This window comes from Cynocephalus volans, chromosome 10, assembly GCF_027409185.1.
Source record: "Cynocephalus volans isolate mCynVol1 chromosome 10, mCynVol1.pri, whole genome shotgun sequence".
Taxonomy (NCBI): domain Eukaryota; kingdom Metazoa; phylum Chordata; class Mammalia; order Dermoptera; family Cynocephalidae; genus Cynocephalus; species Cynocephalus volans.
Window position 1 is genome coordinate 122,617,045 of NC_084469.1, and position 22,770 is coordinate 122,639,814.

The window sequence follows — 22,770 nt, forward strand, 5'->3', positions numbered from 1 at the left end:
CATTTACGGTATGAACCAGAGATACAATAGTGTGAAGGCAAAAGCACCACTTTCAAGAGTAGGGGAGACAGACATTAAATACAAAACTAGAGAAATTATTTTTGTAAACTACTGATGTGGAAACATGGGCCATGGGCCTCAAGTCCCACCCCCGCCCACAACCAGGCAAGCACCAGCGCCAGCTGCCCAAGTCCTGAGACAGGAGCCAAGGGCTATTCTTACCCCCTCAACCCCTGCAACAACATCTTAAAATGTACTTATTAGCCACATGTGTTTCTTCTCGGGGTGTGTGACTTAACTGCTGAGGTCCTTCACCAAATTTCTACTTAGATTTTTCTAATTCATTTTTAAGAATTCTTTTGCATTAAGAATGTTAATCTTTGAGTGCTAAATTGGTACCTTATCAATTGACTTTAAATTTAATTTGTGAGGTTTTTCTTTATTTCTATGTTGAGAAAATAATTTTCTATCTAAACATTAAATAAAATTGTTTAAAAAATTATAGTTGTGGGTCCTTCTTTCATCACTCAGTGCACATTTCCGGAGTGCTATTGGGGTCAGCTAGTATTCTAGGCACTGGCTCTTATGAGAGCATAATGGACACCCTTGATCTAATCTGAGGGACCAAAAATGCTTCCGTGAGGGGTGACATTTGGATGTAGTTCTGAAGAATGAGTAGAAAGTAAGAGTGGAGGAGATGGAGACTGAAGAACAATATGCTTCAAAACACCAAGGAAGGAAAGAGCCTGGGGCTGGAAGCAGCTTGAGCTAAGGCTGGTCAAGTGGATGGGAACTGGATCAGGCCAGGTGCCTTCCAGCTAATTCTCACTGGCCCTTACAACCACCCTGTGTGACAGACAGCATTCCCATTTGACACATGAGAAAACTATATGCATACCTATTCAATAGTGACTGTTCAAAGCCATTACCCTACCCTCTCTCCTTGCCACCAGAGCTTGCCTCCCACCCTAGAGGCTCAAAATGTCAGTTAGGTAATTTCCCAGCATTCCTTGCACTTAGGATATGGACGGGAAACTGAATCCCTGCTGGTGGGAGCTGAGGGCAGTTGACTCTGGAGGATGGTTCCAAGAAAGAATAATCCCCTTCTTGATAAAGGAGGGAGGCAGGCAAAGAGGGGCCCCACCTCCCCCATCCTGCTTTTAGACCATGTCATACAGGATGCAATGGTGGCACTGTTGCAGCCGTCTTGTAAGAACGAGGGGAAAGCCAAGACGATCACAAAGGAGCTGCCCACACAGTAGACAGACATACCACAGGCTGCCTTAGGGCTTCTGGATATGTGAGAAAAACAAACCTCTATTATTCCAGCTACCTTCAAGTGGGTGTTAATAACTCACAGCCCAAAGCATCTGAACCAATGCACAAAATTACCCTCAGGTTAAATCATTTCAAATTATACAACGAAAAGGAGGTTGGGGGAGACAGAGTTTTGAATAGAGACCTAATGACTTCAAATTCTTTGCTCTTTTCCAACTTACCATAACCATTGGCCTCCAGACTAAGCAAACACTGTAAATTTTAAAGCTCTGGACAGAACTGAGATATGACTAATAAGAAGAATGCTTGAGGCTGCAGGAAGGTGCCCTCAGTGGGAAGAACAGGAGCCCAGCCACAGGGTCCTTCTGTGGGGGCCGCTGCAGGAAGGCTCAAGTATGTCCCAACCACAGAGGGGTCCTCAGACTCCAGTTCTCTAACATATCTGGACTGGCAAGAACGAGGCAGCCAGAGAATTCAGCCCCTTCACTCAGCAGTCTCAAAATATTTAGATTAGTGAAGAACACGCTGAAATTTCCAGTTTGAAAATTTTTATTTCCTCCTCCCAACATAAAAAAACCCCTGTGCCTTGTACACGATATGCTAATGTACCAGTAAAGATTCAAACAGGGGGGTTTGTCCTTGATAGCATCTACAACAATGTAGTCAGCTGCAGGTATTTAAAGCAGGGGAAAGGGGAGAAGTATTTTTCTAAAATACTAATTTAAAGAACAAATCAACATCTATTATCTCCTTCATTATGTTTTAAATTGTACCATTATAAATCACCCTGCAGCAGGTTATTCAAGGGCAGAATTACCCAGCTTGGCTTTCCCTAAGGTTAGAAGAATGACATCTTGTGCTTTTTCTCGTTATAATTTATAACTTTGCAATAGAACCGGCGTTTCAGGTCCATCCATTAGCAGGGTAGCTGCACATCTGTTAAAACTCAGCACAATGACTGGCTTTACACGGCCACAGGAAACGTAACCCAATCGTTTCAGAAGTTCTACAAACTCAAGCCATTTTTTAGATGTAAAATGTCTTGAAAATGCAGTTCCCTAAAACATCTGCTAAGCTCTTGCTGCCCTAACACATGATATTCTTTCTACTGTTACACGCCAACACAAATATTTGGTCGCTCAGAACACCCGAAGAGGCACGTTGACAGTACTCAGCTTCAACTTTACATACCAATCCGCACAGGACTGGCTGGGACCTAGGTACTGTGGTGAAGATGTTTACCGAAACTGAAAGCTTACGTGGAAAAAAATGGGGGGGAGGGGCGGTTAATTTCATGAAGGTGCCGTCACACTTTTTAAAAGGAAACATAACTGCACAACTAGATATATATGACAGGGGCACTATGGTGTGTGAGGGGTCTTCAAAAAGTTTATGGGAAGATTCATGTCCTCTTTTAGTTCTCCACACTTTCTGAAGTACCTTCGTATTTGACAAAATAAATGAAGCTGGGAGTACCTACTGAACGTTTTGAATGCTGGTATACCATTTTCTTGAACAGGCTGGGTAAGCTCTTTGCTGCAAAATCAGAATAATAGTTGTAACACTGTATAACTGTTGTGAGAAATAAATGGAAAAATATATGCCAATACATAAAGGATCATGGTATCTGGCCTGAACTGCCACATTGAGTCTTACTTGGGAGTATGGTGAAGGAAGTGCTTTTTACAAGGGTATAGGGAAAGTACAGCCAAGAGGGCAGGTCTGAGATATCTGCAGTTATGCACCTGGGCCCCAGCCCGGAGCCAAGGGCGGATAGTTCCCAGAAATAGACAAGTCAGTTAAAGTTTCAAGAGTGCCCCTCAGCTGTTTCAAGGACTCCCACTTGACCGAAGTTCACCCCTGGCTTGATTTAAACTAACCAATTACCTTGCTTCTCGCTTCTGTACCCGCGCTTTTTGCTATAAAAAGGACCCAGGAGCTCTACTCGGCGCGCCAGTCTTTCGAAAGACTGAGTCGCCCGGGTACCTGTGTGTTCAATAAACCTCTTGTTTTTGCATCCGAAGCCGTGGTCTCGCTGTTCCTTGGGAGGGTCTCCCTGAACTGACTGACTACCCACTGCGGGAGTCTTTCATTTGGGGGCTCGTCCGGGATCGGAGACCCCCACCCAGGGACCACCGACCCACCAACGGGAGGTAAGCTGGCCAGCAGTCGTTCTGTGTCTCGTTTCTGTGTCTCGTCTCTGTGTCTGACTCAGTGATTTCGACTGTCTTTTCTGAGCGCGCGCATTTTGGTTTCAGTTTGTTCCGGGTTAGTCGCTCTGGGAGCGAAGTGCGGGTAGCGAACAGACGTGTTCGGGGGCTCGCCACCCGGCAATCCTGGGAGACGTCCCAGGATCAGGGGAGGACCAGGGACGCCTGGTGGACCCCTTGGCAGAGGATTATTGTGTTTTGGTCTCACCGCGTCTCGGGAGGCGCGCTCTGCCATCGGACTCTTTCTTCTATTTCTACGGCACTCGGTCTCGTCGCCGTTTCTGGTTTCTTTTTGTCTTAGTTGTGATAGGTCTTTGCGTCGTCGTTCCCCTATTGGAAATTTTCGAGATGGGGCAAAGTGCCCTTACGCCCCTCTCCCTTACTCTAGATCATTGGAAAGATGTCAAAGCCAGGGCTCACAATCTGTCCATGGAGATCAAAAAAGGAAAATGGCAGACTTTCTGTTCGTCTGAGTGGCCCACATTCGGCGTAGGTTGGCCGCCAGAGGGAACCTTTGATCTTACTGTCATTTTTGCAGTTAAAAAGATTGTTTTTCAGGAGACCGGAGGACACCCGGACCAGGTTGCCTGTGTCGTGGTATGGCAAGACCTCGCCCAGAATCCCCCTCCCTGGGTGCCACCCTCCAGCAAAGTCGCTGTTGTTTCGGGATCAGAAAATACTCAAAGGCCACCTACAAGGAAGCCTTCCGCCCCTCCCCAACCCCCCGTCCTCCCGACACCAGATGACCTATTTTCTCTCTCTGAAACCCCACCTTACCCGGCGGCTCCGCTGCCCCCTCTGGCCCCTCAGGGAAACAGATCGGCACCAGGCCGAGCGCCCGGTGATCCTAGCCCTGAGGGACCGGCTGCGGGGACTAGGAGCCGCCAACCTCGCAGTCCGAGAGACGGCTCCGGTCCTGACTCCACCGTAGCTTTGCCCCTCCGAGCCATAGGGCCCCCAGCTGAGCCTAATGGCTTGGTCCCTCTACAGTATTGGCCTTTTTCCTCAGCAGATCTTTACAATTGGAAGTCTAACCACCCGTCTTTTTCTGAAAAACCAGCAGGACTCACGGGACTTCTTGAGTCCCTTATGTTCTCTCACCAGCCCACTTGGGACGATTGCCAACAGCTACTCCAGATCCTCTTCACCACTGAAGAGCGAGAAAGGATTCTTCTGGAGGCCCGCAAGAACGTTCTCGGGGACAACGGGGCCCCTACACAACTCGAGAACCTCATTAATGAGGCCTTCCCCCTCAATCGACCTCAATGGGATTACAACACGGCCGAAGGTAGGGAGCGTCTTCTGGTCTACCGCCGGACTCTAGTGGCAGGTCTCAAAGGGGCAGCCCGGCGCCCCACCAATTTGGCTAAGGTAAGAGAGGTCTTGCAGGGACCAGTAGAACCCCCCTCGGTTTTCTTGGAACGCCTAATGGAGGCCTATAGAAGGTACACTCCGTTTGAACCCTCTTCTGAGGGGCAGCAGGCTGCGGTTGCAATGGCCTTCATCGGACAGGCAGCCCCAGATATCAAGAAAAAGTTGCAGAGGCTAGAGGGGCTCCAAGATTATTCCTTACAAGATTTAGTGAGAGAGGCAGAAAAGGTGTACCACAAGAGAGAGACAGAAGAGGAAAAACAAGAAAGAGAAAAAAGAGAGACAGAAGAGAGAGAGAGACGGCGCGATAGGCGCCAAGAAAAAAACTTGACTAGGATTTTGGCCGCAGTGGTAGGTGAAAGAGGGTCTAGAGATAGGCAGACAGGGAACCTGAGCAACCGGGCAAAGAAAACACCTAGGGATGGAAGACCCCCTCTAGACAAAGACCAATGCGCGTACTGTAAAGAGAAGGGTCACTGGGCAAGAGAATGTCCCCGGAAAAAGAACATCAGAGAAGCCAAGGTTCTATCCCTAGATGACTAGGGGAGTCGGGGTTCGGACCCCCTCCCCGAACCTAGGGTAACACTGACTGTGGAGGAGACCCCCATTGAGTTCCTGGTCGATACCGGGGCTGAACATTCGGTATTGACCCAACCCATGGGAGAAATAGAGCCTAGACGGACAGTTGTAGAAGGAGCGACAGGAAGCAACGTCTACCCCTGGACCACAAAGAGACTTTTAAAAGTTGGATATAAACAAGTAACCCACTCCTTTCTGGTCATACCCGAGTGCCCCGCTCCTCTGTTGGGCAGGGACCTCCTAACCAAACTAAAAGCTCAAATCCAGTTTTCTACAGAGGGCCCACAAGTAACATGGGGAGATCACTCTACCATGTGCCTGGTCCTAAACCTAGAAGAAGAATACCGGCTGTATGAAAAGCCGGCCTCTCCCTCCATCGACCCATCCTGGCTCCAACTTTTTCCCACCGTATGGGCAGAAAAGACAGGTATGGGACTGGCCAATAACGTCCCACCAGTAGTAGTAGAGCTGAAATCGGGTGCCTCACCGGTGGCCGTCCGACAGTATCCAATGACTAAAGAAGCCCGGGAAGGCATCAGCCCCCACATCCAAAGGTTCTTAGACCTAGGGGTCTTAGTGCCCTGCCAGTCGCCCTGGAACACCCCTCTGCTACCAGTAAAAAAGCCAGGGACCAATGACTATCGGCCAGTCCAAGACTTGAGAGAAATTAACAAAAGGGTGCAAGACATTCATCCCTCAGTCCCAAACCCATACAGCCTCCTGAGTTCCCTTCCGCCTAGTCACACTTGGTACTCAGTCTTGGATCTCAAGGATGCCTTTTTTTGCCTCAGACTACACCCCAACAGCCAGCCACTGTTCGCGTTCGAGTGGAGAGACCCAGAAAAAGGTAACACAGGTCAGCTGACCTGGACACGGCTGCCACAGGGGTTCAAAAACTCTCCCACTCTCTTCGACGAGGCCCTCCACCGAGATTTAGCTCCTTTTAGGGCTCTCAACCCCCAGGTCACATTACTCCAATATGTGGACGACCTCCTGGTGGCGGCTCCCACATATGAAGGCTGCAAAAAAGGGACACAGAAGCTCTTGCAGGAACTGAGTAAGTTGGGGTACCGGGTATCAGCTAAAAAGGCCCAGTTATGCCAGAAGGAGGTCACCTATTTGGGGTACCTGCTCAAAGAGGGAAAAAGATGGCTGACCGCGGCCCGGAAAGCTACAGTTATGAAGATCCCCACTCCCACAACCCCCAGGCAGGTCCGCGAATTTCTGGGTACTGCCGGATTCTGCAGGCTCTGGATTCCTGGGTTTGCTTCCCTGGCTGCACCCTTGTACCCCCTGACAAGGGAAAACATTCCTTTTACCTGGACTGAGGAGCATCAAAAGGCTTTTGACCACATAAAATAAGCCTTGCTGTCTGCCCCCGCCTTGGCTCTCCCAGACCTCACCAAACCGTTTACTCTATACGTAGATGAAAGAGCCGGTGTGGCCCGAGGAGTGCTTACTCAGACCCTAGGACCATGGCGACGGCCAGTAGCTTATCTATCAAAAAAACTGGATCCAGTGGCCAGTGGGTGGCCAACCTGCCTAAAAGCGGTTGCTGCAGTGGCACTCCTCCTCAAAGACGCTGATAAGTTAACCTTGGGGCAAAATGTGACTGTGATTGCTTCCCACAGCCTCGAAAGTATTGTGCGGCAGCCCCCCAATCGGTGGATGACCAATGCCAGAATGACTCATTACCAGAGTTTGCTGCTAAACGAAAGGATATCTTTCGCGCCCCCTGCTGTCCTGAACCCAGCTACCCTACTACCAGTCGAGTCAGAATCCACCCCAGTACACCAATGCTCAGAAATCCTTGCTGAAGAAGCTGGGACTCGACGGGACCTGAAGGACCAGCCATTGCCCGGAGTGCCTGCCTGGTATACAGACGGTAGCAGCTTCATTGTGGAAGGTAAGCGGAGAGCAGGGGCCGCCATCGTAGATGGCAAACGGACGGTATGGGCAAGCAGCCTGCCAGAAGGGACATCAGCCCAGAAGGCCGAGCTAATCGCCTTGACGCAGGCATTACGCCTAGCCGAAGGAAAAAACATCAACATCTACACGGACAGCAGGTCGCCATTATCCACTGCCCGGGCCACCAGAGAGGAAATAACCCTGTGGCGGCCGGGAACCGGAGGGCCGACGAGGCTGCAAAACAAGCCGCCCTGTCGGTCAGGGTGCTAGCAGAAACTATAAAGCTTCAAGAGCCAATCGAGCCTGCTCAAGCTAGGACCAAGCCAAGAGAGCTCACTCCTGACCAGGGAAAAGAATTCATTCAGCGGTTACATCAGCTAACACACTTAGGACCAGAAAAGCTCCTTCAACTAACGAGCCGCACCAGCCTCTCCATCCCGAATCTCCGGTCCACCGTTCAAGAAGTCGCCAATCGGTGTCCGGCTTGTGCCATGACTAATGCGGCTACCACCTACCGAGAGACCGGAAAAAGACAACGGGGAGATCGACCCGGCGTATACTGGGAAGTAGACTTTACAGAGGTAAAGCCTGGCCGGTATAGAAACAAGTATCTGCTAGTATTTGTAGATACTTTCTCTGGATGGGTAGAAGCTTTCCCTACCAAAACTGAAACGGCCCTGACTGTATGTAAAAAGATACTAGAAGAAATCCTGCCCCGTTTCGGGATCCCTAAGGTGATCGGGTCAGATAATGGCCCAGCCTTTGTTGCTCAGGTAAGCCAGGGACTGGCCACACAACTGGGAATAAATTGGAAATTACATTGTGCGTATAGGCCCCAGAGCTCAGGTCAAGTAGAGAGAATGAATAGAACCATCAAAGAGACCTTAACTAAATTGGCCTTAGAGACCGGTGGAAAAGACTGGGTGGCCCTCCTTCCCTTAGCGCTGTTCAGAGCCAGGAATACCCCTGGCCAGTACGGTCTAACTCCCTATGAAATCCTCCACGGGGGACCCCCCCCATACTTGAGTTGGGAGGAACACTGGGTCCCGATGATAACTTTCTTCCTGTCTTATTTACTCACTTAAAGGCTTTAGAAGTTGTAAAAACCCAGATCTGGGACCAGATCAAGGAGGTATACGAGCCAGGTGCCGTGGCCATCCCTCATCCGTTCCAGGTCGGAGACCAAGTGCTTGTTAGGCGCCATCGGACCGGCAGCCTTGAGCCTCGGTGGAAAGGCCCGTACCTGGTGCTACTGACCACACCAACAGCGGTAAAAGTAGACGGCATTGCAGCCTGGGTACATGCTTCTCACCTCAAGCCTGCGCCACCCTCCGTACCAGATGAATCCTGGGAGCTGGAGAGGACTGATAATCCTCTTAAGTTGCGCATTCGGCGGCGGCGGAGCAAGCCTACCAAGTAATAACCCTAACCAGCCCAACACCCTCACCTGGCAGGTACTGTCCCAAACTGGAAAGGTTGTCTGGTTCAAGACAGAAGTCCACCCCCTTTGGACTTGGTGGCCCTCCCTTACCCCTGATATATGTGCCCTGGCGGCGGGTCTCGAGGCTTGGGATATTCCAGAAATTGATGCACCGGCCTCTAAAAGAGTCAGGCCTCCTGACTCAAACTATGAAAATGCTTATAACCAGATCAAATAACTCCCCTTGGTTGACCACCCTACTGTCAACCATCGCCGGGCCCCTATTACTCCTCCTTCTGTTGTTCACCCTTGGGCCCTACGTCATCAATAGACTAGTCCAATTCATCAATGATAGGGTAAGTGCAGTTAAGATTCTGGTCCTTAGGCAAAAATACCAAACCTTAAATGGCGAAGATAACTTTTAATTCCGCTCTAAGATTAGAGCGATCCACAAGAGAAATGGGGGAATGAAGGAAGTGCTTTTTACAAGGGTATAGGGAAAGTACAGCCAAGAGGGCAGGTCTGAGATATCTGCAGTTATGCACCTGGGCCCCAGCCCGGAGCCAAGGGCGGATAGTTCCCAGAAATAGACAAGTCAGTTAAAGTTTCAAGAGTGCCCCTCAGCTGTTTCAAGGACTCCCACTTGACCGAAGTTCACCCCTGGCTTGATTTAAACTAACCAATTACCTTGCTTCTCGCTTCTGTACCCGCGCTTTTTGCTATAAAAAGGACCCAGGAGCTCTACTCGGCGCGCCAGTCTTTCGAAAGACTGAGTCGCCCGGGTACCTGTGTGTTCAATAAACCTCTTGTTTTTGCATCCGAAGCCGTGGTCTCGCTGTTCCTTGGGAGGGTCTCCCTGAACTGACTGACTACCCACTGCGGGAGTCTTTCAATGGTAGGATTCTAAAATAATCACACACGGCAACAATTGTAAATAGCCAAAATTACGCTTGAAAATCTCTCATGTCAAGAAAATATTCCTGGCTTTTAAAATTAAACCCCATAAAGTAATATGTACATATAAATATAATATATATAAACATACAATACATATTAATACATGACATGCAAAATATAATTTTACAGTATTTTAATTGCATTAAAGAGAGTTCGAGAAACAGAAAAATAAACATATTATGCACACATTATGTGACTTCATTATTAGAAAGCTCTTAGCAAACTTTAAGATGTTTCAGAAACATCTCTAAAGAATACTGCATCTTTTTTTTTTTTTTTGTACAACATTAAAAAATAACCCTATTTCCATTTTGCCTACTTTTATTTTATTTTATCACAAATTGGAGGGAGGCGGGACAAGCATTTCTCCCCGAGAACTCCCTCATACACTTGTCGGGTCCTCTGTACCTCAAGTGAAAGAGGGTGGCAGAGACATAGTCTTACCAGTAGGGGTCGCTGTGCTGAAATTTAATCCCTACGAGTTTCTCATTAGTGATTATTATACTGCAGGCAGCCAAAATGGAAAAATTAATTAATTTCAAAGTGATAATGCATTTACAGCAACAATTAGAAATGTATAACTGTAAAAGGGCAACATTTAAAAGACAGATTACATTTAATAAAGTTGCACAAGAACATCCAATTGTAAAATTACTGATCTGCAACAATATTCCTTAAAGAGGCACTTAAAATAGCCTGACTCCATGAAGGGTGACCTAATTACTGTAACTAAAATCACCGTAGTCACAGCAAGTCACAGCAAATAAAAAAGGGACGTTGATATTAGCATACTGCTGTTTAATACTTAAGGGAGCCGGCTATAGTGGAGAAGTGAAGACACGGCTTCTAAGCACAACGCCGGCTTGTACTTGTTCTCTTGACCTCGCGAATGGAATGTCTACTCCAGCAACACTCATGTCAAAAGGAAGACACTTTCTCAAAAGTGAAACGCAGAAGGGGATAGGGAGCAGAAACAGCGCTGGCCATCTGGCAATGAGGAGATTGCATCTATGCTAAGCTTTTTCACCAGCACTTAGGAACCCAACCTTTACAGAGGGTGGGAATGGGGATGCTACTACATGGTTTACATCCAAAAATATGTTTGCATTAAATGGCAGAAGTGCAGCCTTTGTCCAAGAAACAAATGCCTTATCATGCTGGAAGCAATGCCAAGCCACACAGGGAGGACAGCATATGAGAGTGATTTTCCAATCGGTCCAGTCTATCCAACTAGTGAAACTGACCAACCCCAGATATACGCTCATGCTGGTTCCTTCCCCAAATACACAGAGAACTAAATGTTGATGAAAGAGAAGTGATGGGCTGTGAGTTTCACATAAATCCAGAGTACCTGTTCCACCTCTTCGTAAACTGAGTCATACAGAACCCTAATAGCTAAAAAATACCACAAAACAGCTAAATACATAAAGATATTATTGGAGAAAATTTCAATAAAAACCTAAACCTAGCTACATATTCCATAGTCTTCCTAATTTTTATACTTATCTAAAAAAGTCCATTTGTGGCATATAAAAAGGTGCTGTTTTCCAATTGGTGAGGGACAGGAATATGGAAAGTCCACCCCGCTATGGCTTGAGTCCTGACACACTCACTCCTCAAACAGCAACACTCTGACATCGTGACACAGTTGCCTCCCCCAACATAATTCACTGAGATTTTTTAGAAATCCTTCTGTTAGAGACAATGAGCCAACAATCAAGCTCAGCTTTGCAAAGCACAGTTTATATTAGATATTGGACAAATAACAGGTCCCTCCCCAAGAAACAAGAATATTTACCCCCACCTTTATTTTACCAGAACCTGTCTTCCTTCTCCCCCGACCTGCACTTGTCCAGAGTCCATAAGCCCTGGGATCAGGCTGCAGAATAAGTTTCTAGCATTTATTCTCAACAAGTCCTCGTCCATTGGAGTCCACAACAATTGGTGAGATTGTTACATTATCCTCCATCAAATTCCATACAGTCACAGACCCATCTCCAAGTCTTTCCCATCACATTCATTCACATCATTAGGGACATTCTCGAAGAACAAAAAACAAAACTCTCCAGTGTCACAGAAAGGAATTTCTTAGCTCCCACCAATGAACAAACACAAGTGAGAAGACTGGAGGCACAAAGATCACAAATCATATTTGATGACTGGCCGTGGTCCTGAAGGCACTGGGCTAGCAGAAAATAAGAACGATCCTCTCTCCTCTCTGCCTTCCTAAAGTTGAGCAACTCATCCATGGTTGTGTAAATGGCACTGGACCCATATTCCTCCTTACCAAATCAGTTGAAGGACCTAACAGAGCAGGAAGCATAACCATGGTCAAAGAGACACGTGTGGAAAGCCAACACTTATGCAATCATCAAGAGCAAAGCAATGGGGAAATTTTGGAACTCTGTGATCCAAGTGAAATGGTGTCCCTCATTTACAGGTGACCATTGAACAACACAGGGGGTTAGGGATGCCAAATCCCCCCAACCTCAATGCAGTCAGAAATCTGAGTATAACACTACTTAAGTAAGTTGCACGCTTTCCCCTGGGTTGGGGCCCGGCTGCATTGCGTGCCCCATGCCCCAAGTAACAGCTTGCTGTTAGGTAGGCTGCTTAACTGTTTAGCTAGGTAATGTCATGCATTCGTGACATACCTAACCAAAAATTTTCCAATACATTTATTGGAAAAAATCAATGTATGAGTGGATCCGTGCTGTTCCAGGGTTTGCTGAACTTTCTAAATATCAACCCCACTCTCCATAATCCTCTGATCAGTATTCAACTCTTGGACTATATCTGTTTACTTTGAATAAGAACCACTTGGGAGATTAGAATAAAAGATGCACTTACTCTAAAAGATTGTTGCTGTGGTTTTAACAGTCCTCCACAAACATGAGGGTTAAGGACGGTGGGTGGGAGTGAAGGCAGGAGAAGAAGGCAGAGTATATCTGGAGGCTGTGAGATCAACTGGAGAATGAGATGTTGGACTTGTGATACGTCTAAAGGCCAAGATGTGTTTGGGGAAAGGGTCATTTCTGTGGAGGAGATGTTAATTCTGGGTAGCTGGAATACTGGAGTCCATTAAAACGAAAACATTTCTAAAAGCCTGTGGTTTAGAAAAGTAATCTAACAAATACGTTGTGTAAAATGTGCTTTCTTCATTCAAATTACTTCCTTACTAAAATGCTTTCATGGAAGAAGTTTCTATATATGGTTGATAAACCATCACCAAAATTGTAAAAACTTCATCTTCACCTTTGTGAACTTTTCCAAACCTAAACTCAGTCATGTGACTCATCCAAAAGGATCCCATCTTTGGGGAAGTAAAGAATAAAGAGAGCATACTTTTAGCCAGCAAAGGATTCTCTGGGAGAGGTTTGCACCCATGAAAAGAAGAATTTGGAATATCAGATACAGATTCTAAATGGAAACAAAGGAATCACATCTGCTGATAATTCAATAATCACAAATCCATGATTTTCACCTACTACCAAAAAACAGTTTTCAAGTGCTGTGCTCAACAACATAGATTTTCAAAGTTTCTGAAACAAACAAACAAAATCATATCAAAAGAAAACAAATCATCATTTCAAGACTTTCAGCCATACTCAACACGATATTGAAAACCCATCTCTTCTATCCAGCCCTATGAGTCACCTTGAGAGAAACAGATTTAATCTAAAGCTGACGTATATGCTTCAAGCACCCTTTCCAATGGCTTTAACAGACCTGATGACTTTATTAACAAGACCAGAAACATCATTACACGAGCCAAGAAGGTGAAGAAAACACGTGTGTCTGGGTTTCTATAGGACCCATTCCTAGAGGCACATGGATGGTGCCCACGGCGCCAGAAGCCATTCACTTACCATCGACTTGGTGAAAGGCCTCGCCAAGGTAAACAGCAGCGTGTACACCCACCAGTTGCGATGAAGGGACGAGTACATCATATTTCCAGGGTGCACTGCATTTGACGTGACCCCACGCGGGGAGAGGCGACGGTGTAGCTCATTGGAGAAGAGGATATTGCAGAGTTTGGACCTATTGTAAGCCAGCATGGCCCAGTATTCATTTTTTGATGGAGAAAGGCGGCTGAAGTCAAGTTTTCCCGAGGAATCATTAATATCTGTAAATCTAAAACACAGAAATATGACATGAAGCAAGCAAGCTCTGACTTCTCAAAGAGCCTTTTATTTTTATTAGAAATCAAAGGGAACTATGCAGCAACTACTGAAAACTCAATACTATGCACATCAAAACAAAGTTTCCCTTAAAAATCAACAACGGGGATTTAACAATACAAACCAACTGGATCCAAAGATGGGTTTAGCAAAGGCCCACACTCATAAATGTGGCAGTTTTAACAAGCTAAACTCCCCCACCCCTAACATATATTTTTCAAAACCTTTAACAGGAAGTTCAAGGATAATTAAATTAAATGGAAAAGCATCTTAAATAAAGGGCTGCTGCTTTTGGAAACAGAAAGATATCACATTCCTAACCTTTGACGGGGCTTTCCTGGATTATTTTAGCCAACGCTTGAGTCCTGTATATTTTCACTTGTGCATCCAAGTAAATATAGACGAGTCTTGCTGCCTCCAAGACTCTTTTCCAGATTAAAAATTAATGATTATAAAGGGGTTATAACCTTGGTGAGGTGCCATCAATAGTCTTATATGTTTTAAAGATAAATGTAAACGAAGCCAAAATGAGTTCTGGCAGAGTCTAATGTTTTTAAGTACACCCACGGCACTGATGCACACAAATCAAAGTAACTAGTTGATGTTTTATAATTGGGTCTGACGGAGTCGTTAAACACCAGCTGTTTGTTTCTTTTGTTTTCTTACTCTCTTTCCTTCTCTTTCTTTCTTTTATTATAATAAAAACAAAGTAGTCATGGCCCTAAAAAAAAAATCATAATAAACAAAAGGAATTTTCTAAATAATGTCATCTTTGTGTAAGGATCCCTCATATTTTGCTTCATTAAATTTACTCCGGGCACTGGGTAGTAAGGAAGCATAATGAGAATACTCTAGAAAACTGCTATGGAAAACAAAAAGCAAACAGTAAAATGGAATAATCTTTTTGTTGCTTAATGTGAGCAGTTCAGGTTGGGCTAAGACCAAGAAAAGCATCACAGAGGCAGATGAAATTCATGTTTTAATGGAAATTAAACATCACTTCTCCAAGACTCAGCCAGTGACATCCAATTTCTAGTGTTAAATGACATTGCTCCTCTAAAGTTATCAACAAAGCCAAGGGCCAGAAATGTCATAAGGATATGGCAATGAGACCTTGAAACTAATTGTTGGCTGCCTGTTTCCAAGTGTTCAAACCACAGGAAGAGCCCACATTTCCCAGTTTAATCATCCAAGGCAGTGAAACTTAGTGGGAAATTTGAAAATTTACGGGGGCTTTTTTCTGGTTGTCATAATGATAGCTAGCGGGGGCCAGGGATGGTAGATGTTCTGCAATGCAGGAGGAGTCTTGCTCAATGAAGACTGCCCCACTGGACACTCACACAGATGAAAAGCCTGAGTGTAATTATTGGAGCCCAGAGCCTAGCTGCATTTTACAAATACACACAGCTTTAATGTGTGGAATTTCCAGGAGTGTCGTGCAACAACTACGAAAATGAGGAAAGAATGCGCTTCCAGAATCTGTGGTGAAGGGTGAAGACTGACTCAATGTTGGTGGTAGTGGAGTTGCAATACCACATACCTGTTAACAGTCTGCATTTGTGAGGGTCCCACATGAGGTGATTTATGCATGGACACACACATCTGAGTATTTTTCCTGTAGTCCTGCCCAAGCATTTACATGTTGAAACACATGCTATTTTGTTTCACATTTATTTTTTCTTTATCTTACAGTTAAGCTATCACACTGAATTAAAATATATTTGTGCGAGAAAGGTTATATTATTTCTGAACTTTATTTCAACACAGTAATAAGGTGTTACAGAAGAGTTGTCACAAAAAGAGACTGTTGGGCTGAGAACCCAGTGATCCAAGGTATGGGGCATAGCTTGGAAACTCTACCTACTTGGGGCAGAAAAGAGCATCAAGGATTTCTACAATATCTAAAAGGAGCAGAATAAATATTACACTCTTCACTCTGACGCTCTATTCTTCTGTCATTAACTGCTGCTGGAAACACTTCTTGGCATTTCAACCCAACCCAGCACCACTTCCTCCAGGAAGCTCTCCCTAACTAACTCTCCCATTGCTAGTTGTCCCAATAATTTCTTGGGTGGTAGTGGTGGATTAATTGAAAGAAGCCATGCAAAACATATTGAAATACATGTTTCCATGGGAATTAAGTATCCACTCCCCAGGACCCAGTCCGTAATGTCATACCTAATGTTCAATGCAACTGCTGCCCCTCCAAGATCAGTAGTGATGCTAACTACACCACCTCTGTGGTCTGTACCTTATACCTCTGTCATTATCACACCAGACTGCAAGTCATGTGTTCACCTGGTTCCAACGCGAGACTGTGAATTTTTGGAAAGCAGACAGTGAGACTCCTGCATGCCTAGCACAGTGCCTGACACATAGCAGGGACTAAATACAGAATTAGAGAATTGAAGTTTGATCATAGGTTTGAAATTTCAAACTAAGGGCCAGGTTTCCCTTATGACAAAAAGCCTTGTGTCGACTCTCGCTTGAAGGGAAAAACTGACCACTAGGTTCAAATCTTCTATGATCTTCATTAATATTTGCATGTGGCACTTTGTAATATTTAGAATAAGTTCCCTGCTTTGGCTTTTAAGGGCAACACAGAAGCATCTCATGACTGGAGAGCACTGGGTCGATTACACTTCTGAGAAGAGAAAAGTCTTTCCTTCCTAGTACCTAATCTAGAAACAAGACCAAAAAAAAAGCCATGATGAGAAATTAAACAGAACCAGGTTGACAGTTTCAAGACTTAGAAGCACCAGCAGCTGAATATCAGGCTCTCTCTCTGCAAACAGCCCCTCCCACATGAAGCCGATTCCTGATTTTCTTTCCTGCCATCTTCTGCGCACAAAACGCATGTCTGAGGACTGACCAACTGCACCAACAGTCCTCCAGGAAGTGAGACATACAGGCTAGCTTTCTGATGCCTCTGCGCCAAAGCAGGTGTCCTGAAAAATGACCATGTTCACCTTTCTGATCAAGAGGCAGTAAAATAACTCTTCAAAGGCTGCCTGCTCTATTTGCAAGTTGAAAAACCAACAAAGCGAAACAATAATGTCTTAATAGAATTATCCCTTACCAGTACAGTAAACACTAACATTTACTCTCTGGACATTAACATTTGCTTTTTGAGGGGAACCTCTATCCTGTATTTCTATATATATTGCTCTTTTTTTTTTTTCTTCTTAAACTGAGGATTTTTTAAATTCCCAAACTAAAATAATGGGGCTGGATTCTATGTAGACAAAAGCTAGTATGTTTAAAGAATAGAACTGAATTTGCATCAGAAATTGCGTGTGTGCGCGTGCGTGTGATTGCATGTGCGTGTGTGTGTAGCAGTTTGGCACCACACACAGCTGCAGCCATTTACAGTTGTTCAGCCAGCACTCTGCTCTTTTCATTCTATTTTAATTGTTATCAAAAATTTTTCACAGCGAGGAAGTCAAGTTCTCATTTCAATATGATGTATTTTAGGTATGCAGAAACTCAGTTCACCTGCTTAGACTCCAGATAAGTAACTAAAACACAATGAAAACACAGGGAGGCTAATAAATATTTTGCCTTGGGGCAGTCTGGTATCACATTTTCTGCAAACACAGGACTTTATTTTTCCCCTAACGGGGGGTCTTGAGTCCAAGGAAGAGATTCCACCAAGGTTTATGGAGGTAATTAGACATCAACACTTGCATTTTACAACAGGGTTTAGGGCTCTGGGTCCTTGAGTAGTGAGCAAGTGCCTTCACGTGCTGCCTGCGCACCCAGTATCTGTGCTTGGGAGCTGAGGGATGCAGTACATGTGTCATAAACAAGCCAGCGTGGGGGAATTAACATTGTGTAAAAATAACCTTTAATAATGTGAAAAGGATAACTGGCAAGTAGAAAACCAGTGCCCGTCATCAGACAGGAGTGGGCCTGATAACACATTTCAGGAAGGCCTTGTTTATAAACTAAAACGGATCTAATTCAGGAGAATTAGATCCTTCCAAATTCACTTTTTTTTAAAATGAAATTAAGATTCGGATCTCCAAGGTAGGCACAAATTACAATGTAGTTAAGGAGAGAACAAGGACATCACATGAAATGCCATTCGAGATGCAGATTTACAAAGGGAAGCCAGCAGCTGACAATTCCACATAATCTCCCATTAAATACCAGCTCATTTAAACATATCCCGTGGTGCCCTCCACATCTGGCAAACCATCGGGGCTGGCAGATTTATTTCCGGAGCTCGCTTTCCCTCCCACCCCCGCGGTAGCCGCCCTGCTCCTTCACAGGGCCCCTCCACTTTCTTTCACAAACCTGGTGTGATTTGCAAAGATAAGGCTGTCCAGATTTTGTTACCACCTAATTACTAGATGTTTCATGTCTTTTAACACGGGGGAGGATTATTACTGGCATTTTCCTTTCATTTCAGCTACCATAAATTTAAAATGGTAAAAGTAAATCTATCTGCAGTGTGTCACTTATACCATAAGCCCCTGTGTTTGGGAGTGATAAAGGGTTCAAGCTAACCCTTGGCTGGTCTCTCTCTTCCAAGTCCCAGGGGTTACATTTTATGGAAGTATGATTAAAAAAATAAGCTTCATTCTGGGTCACTAAAACATTTCAGGACTTAAGATGGAGAAGAAGGAGAAAAAAATAGGCCCTTGCACATTTTTTTTTTCCAGCTACGCTGCTAAGAAGGAAAGCTCCCCCACCCCCATACACACCCCAAGAAAATGCAAAAGATAAATCTCCCTAACAAGTATCAAATCTAGCCTCACCCAGAAAGTCCTTTGTCTTTTCTGAGTACTTCTCTTTAGACAAATAGTTGTTTATCCAACTCCAGAAACAAATATGCTGAAAATACGATGAAATTTTCAAATGTCTTTTTAGTCAATTGAATATTCTCCTAATGGTAATAGAAAAGAAGTGCCATCTGATGTTTTAATTGAAATTTTAACCAAAAGAGGCATGGCCAGATTTCTAATATGTTGTAACTACAGTACTTCCCTTTCTACAATTACACAGCTAATGTCTGCATTGAATTCCCTAATTTCTCATTATAAAACAATTGGATTTCATCTCGCAGTCTTTAATTGCATTGTTTCTCCTGCTAGAATAACTGCACATTCTTCTTGGTAAGATGTTGAAGTTGTTGAATTACAAATCAATAAAGGTCATGCCATTCAGATTTAATCAATTATTATTCCATCTCTAAGCAAAATCAATGAGGAGCTTGAAGTATAGTTGTAAAAACAATCTACATTGCTATAGACAGTCCCCCCAAACAATCACCCGCAACCACACAAACAAAAAAGACCTAGAAAAATTAAGTAAGCCAGGCTGAGTACACCCACGCTTCTCAGAGTAAGACTAATCACAATTATTTTCAGGAGAGCCTTTGGGGAATATTAGCTGGTGCAAGGAAGGGGACAAGTGAAAAAACATCCAATCATAACCCACCTACCTATGGGACTCCGAGGAGACCACAACGACACGGGCAGGGGCCGAGCGGCACAAAACATCCTGAAGGAGCTGGGCCAGGTAGAAGTGCCCCAGGTGATTCACCTGGAAGGTGGTCTCCAGGCCATCTTTTGTGAGGCTCCAGGGTAGAGCAAAAGCTGCTGCATTGCACACGAGCACATGAAGAGGCCTGAAAAATAAAACATACAACATCATATGGACATAAACACCATAAAACCCAAGATAATCCATACTCCCTGCAGAATAATCAATTCTTCACTGTCTTCTAATCTCAAACAGTTAGAAATGGGATACCCTAGACTGTCGCATTGCTCTGAGTGGGCAGCTGTGCTGGGTTACTAGGAATGAGAGGTGTTGGGAAAATAGAATAATTTAATCAGGCCCCCTGCCTTAGGTCCAGTTGGGGGTGGTGTGGCACATTCTTTGTAAATAAGTTGTGTGTGGGTGGAGTTAGTGCATATGCAAGGTGTGGAGGCTTGGCTGGAGTTGACTGCCCTGGGCATCCACCACGTGAGGCCATGCTCTCAAACCTTCGGCTCCAAGGACCTTGTTGCTGGTTACCTAGCTCATAGACCTGAATGTGAGGGGTCTGTGAGCCCAGTCAGCAGGATTACGGGCAGGTAAAAGAGCTCGACAAGAGGTTTCCTGGGGTGCAGGACTTGGAGTGAGCTAAAACCACAACTGTGCTGGGCAAACCAGGACGAGTTGGTCACCATAGTCGGAACAAAGGTTCTACCACCTAATAAACTCTGTGCTTCCTAATTCATTCAACTCTCACCTTCTTTGTAAATCAAAATAACCCTAAAAGTAGGTATGAGGAATAAAGGAGAAAATATGCTGTAAAAAAGGCTGACACAGGATCCTGCAGTTAGTGGGTGCTAAGTAAACATATCAAGGGAGAAATGCTGTCTAAAGAGACAGCTCTTATTGTTTGAATATATTCCTTTTAGAGGTCAGATTAAATCTACACTTTAGAATGAGCCTAGCAACAAGTAAGTGGAGGTATGTTATAATATTTTCTCTTCTCTTGTACATATTTAATTTGTTTCATAAAACAATTATCAACAATAAAAGTAAGCCTTTCATGTGAATGAAAATCCTAAATACTCATAAAGAAATTATACTTGTGGGAAATCATCCTAATGTACTAATAAGAATTGTACAATGAGATATAGTCAAGGCTATCCACAGTGCTTGTGATTGCAACATAAAAGCAACAAATTAGAAGTAAACTAAATATACAATTGGGAAATCATTAAATAAAGTTGAATACATTCATATGATAGAATACTATGCAGCCATTAAAATGGCAACAAACAAATCTATTTACCCTGTAAACATTCATGTTGTAAAACAAAACATAAAATATTGCATGGTTTCGCAGAGAGAGAGAGAGAGAGAGAGAGAGAGAGAGAGGTAATGACTGATATTAAGAGTAGGTGTCCCAAAAGGTGGGTGGAACCCAAAGTGTCTTAAATTGTCTTCTGAGTTTAACTGTATTTTCTTCATTTCTTTCAATAATTAACTGTGGTGTCTTTGCAATAGGGAAAAAATGCAATCAAAGACTTTGAAGAAAAATTTAAAAAGCATTTCAAAAATTTAGCTAACATATCAAATAAGAGAGAAAGAGACAGGAGCTCTGGATTAAGATTCAAAGATCTCCATTTTTGTCCCAGTTTCAAACAAATCCCCCAAGTCTTCGAGCTTCTGATTCCCACCTATAAAATGAGGGCTAGAAACTGATGGTGCTGTTCTCTCATAGAGTTCAGATTCCATGTCAGTAGTTCGTAGGTAATATTTCTTATGTGATACAGAATATAAAATCTTTCCTATACTATCATTTTTTTTTAAATTCAGTGTCACAGATTTATCATCATTTGTACAATCTGATTTTTTTCCCATCCTCATGGAAGGTTGTAGCCTGAGGGTCACAAGTTTTTAAAACACAAACACTGGTGGTGTGCAATAAAGAAAAACATAAAGAAAAGTCTATATAAAGATTAAAATAATTTGTTATCTAAAAAAATGTAAAAAGGAACAAAATGACAAAACATGCAATAAGGGCCCTCTATTTTCACTGTATAAAGAGAAACACACTCTACGAGTCTAACAGAAATATTGACAAAGACATTTTAAAATTTTATAAAACTAGATTACAAATAACCAGTGCAATATTTAACAAGTTCAACTACACTAGTCGCAGAAATTAAAATAAAGTATGTTCTACTCATCAAGTTAGCAAATTTATTATTAACACTATTATTATATTTTTATTATCTTGTATGAAGCTGGTGGGAATATATATTACTATATCCTGGATATTAAGAAAAAATTGTATCTCATGAGAATTAGAAAGATTCACATTATCTCACCAAGTAATCCTGCTTCCCAGCAGTGAGTACAGACATAGGGGGCAGATCCAAGGAACAGTTAACACCACTGAGGACAGCATTTTAACATCGATAATGTTTAGAATTGCCAATGAACGATGATAAAAAACAGATTAACTTTTAGTCAGTTTTATTGTTGTTTTTTTAATTCTCCATGAAAAGCTCCCGCATTCTGCCTGCCCATGAGGCAGGCCTCCCTCCCATCCTTTTCACAGGCCACTGCTTTTGTAGTGGATTGAATGGTAGGCCCCAAACCTGCAAAGGTGAATTTATTTGGAAAAAGGGACTTTAAAAATGGAACTAAGTTCAGGATCTTGAGAAGAGATCATCCTGGATTAAGGTGGGCCCTAAATCCAATGACAAGAGTCCTTACAAGAGAAGAGAAGAGGAGACACAAAGAGAAGGAGATGGAAAAGCAGAGGCAGAGATTGGAGTGATACAGTCACAAGCCAAAAAATACCAAGGATTGCTGGCAGCCACTGGAAGAGAGGAAGAGGGCATGAAATGGGTTCTCCCTCAGAGCCTCCAGAAGGAACCAACCCTGCAGACAGCTTGATTTCAGACTTTTGGTCTCCAATACTGAGAGACTAAATTTCGGTTGTGTTAAGCCACCCAATTTGTGGTAATTTGTTATGGCAGCCTTAAGAAACGAATACAGCTTCCAAGATTCTTTCCTAAGGAACTATTCAAAATTCATATAAAAGCTTATGTGTAATAATATATAAATATATAAAAGAACTAAAATTGTAAAATCGTATAGGAACTAGAAGCAACCTAAAACCCAGCAACAGGAGAATGGATAAATAAGCAGTGATTAAGTCAGAGGTTCTCAAACTTTCTCAATTTAATTAAAAAAGCAGGACACTAAATTTTCTGTGTGCGCTTCATACCCTCTTGCCCCGCCCCCCAAATTTCTATAAATGCAGTCAGGATTAGTTATTTCCTTTTTTCTTTCTTTCTTTTCTTTCTTTCTTTCTTTTTTTTTTCCCCTGTGGTTTTTGGTATTTTCC

At 43.8% G+C, this 22,770-nt stretch overlaps 2 protein-coding genes across 3 annotated transcripts in view; one reads left to right on the forward strand and one right to left on the reverse strand.

The window, feature by feature from the left end:
- The window catches only part of WWOX (WW domain containing oxidoreductase), a 983,029-nt gene that overhangs the window by 672,971 nt on the left and 287,288 nt on the right, over positions 1 to 22,770 (reverse strand). The window contains exons 7-8 of the mRNA XM_063110099.1: positions 19,354 to 19,539; positions 13,593 to 13,857 (exon numbers count right to left, since the gene is read on the reverse strand). Coding sequence (XP_062966169.1) covers positions 13,593 to 13,857; positions 19,354 to 19,539 — 451 coding nt within the window. The remainder of the gene's footprint in view (positions 1 to 13,592; positions 13,858 to 19,353; positions 19,540 to 22,770) is intronic.
- LOC134389275 (uncharacterized) lies at positions 2,952 to 9,602 on the forward strand. Of its 2 annotated transcripts, none has more exons than XR_010024692.1 (2): positions 2,952 to 3,431; positions 8,434 to 8,517. XR_010024692.1 is itself a non-coding variant. In XM_063112802.1 (2 exons), exons 1-2 carry the CDS (start codon positions 7,391 to 7,393, stop codon positions 8,764 to 8,766), a joined length of 870 nt encoding a protein of 289 aa, XP_062968872.1. In that variant the 3' UTR covers positions 8,767 to 9,602. The 2 variants fall into 2 exon arrangements, 1 of the variants encoding a protein (XP_062968872.1); XM_063112802.1 differs by lacking the exon at positions 2,952 to 3,431 and adding an exon at positions 7,391 to 7,927 and having other exon boundaries at positions 8,434 to 9,602.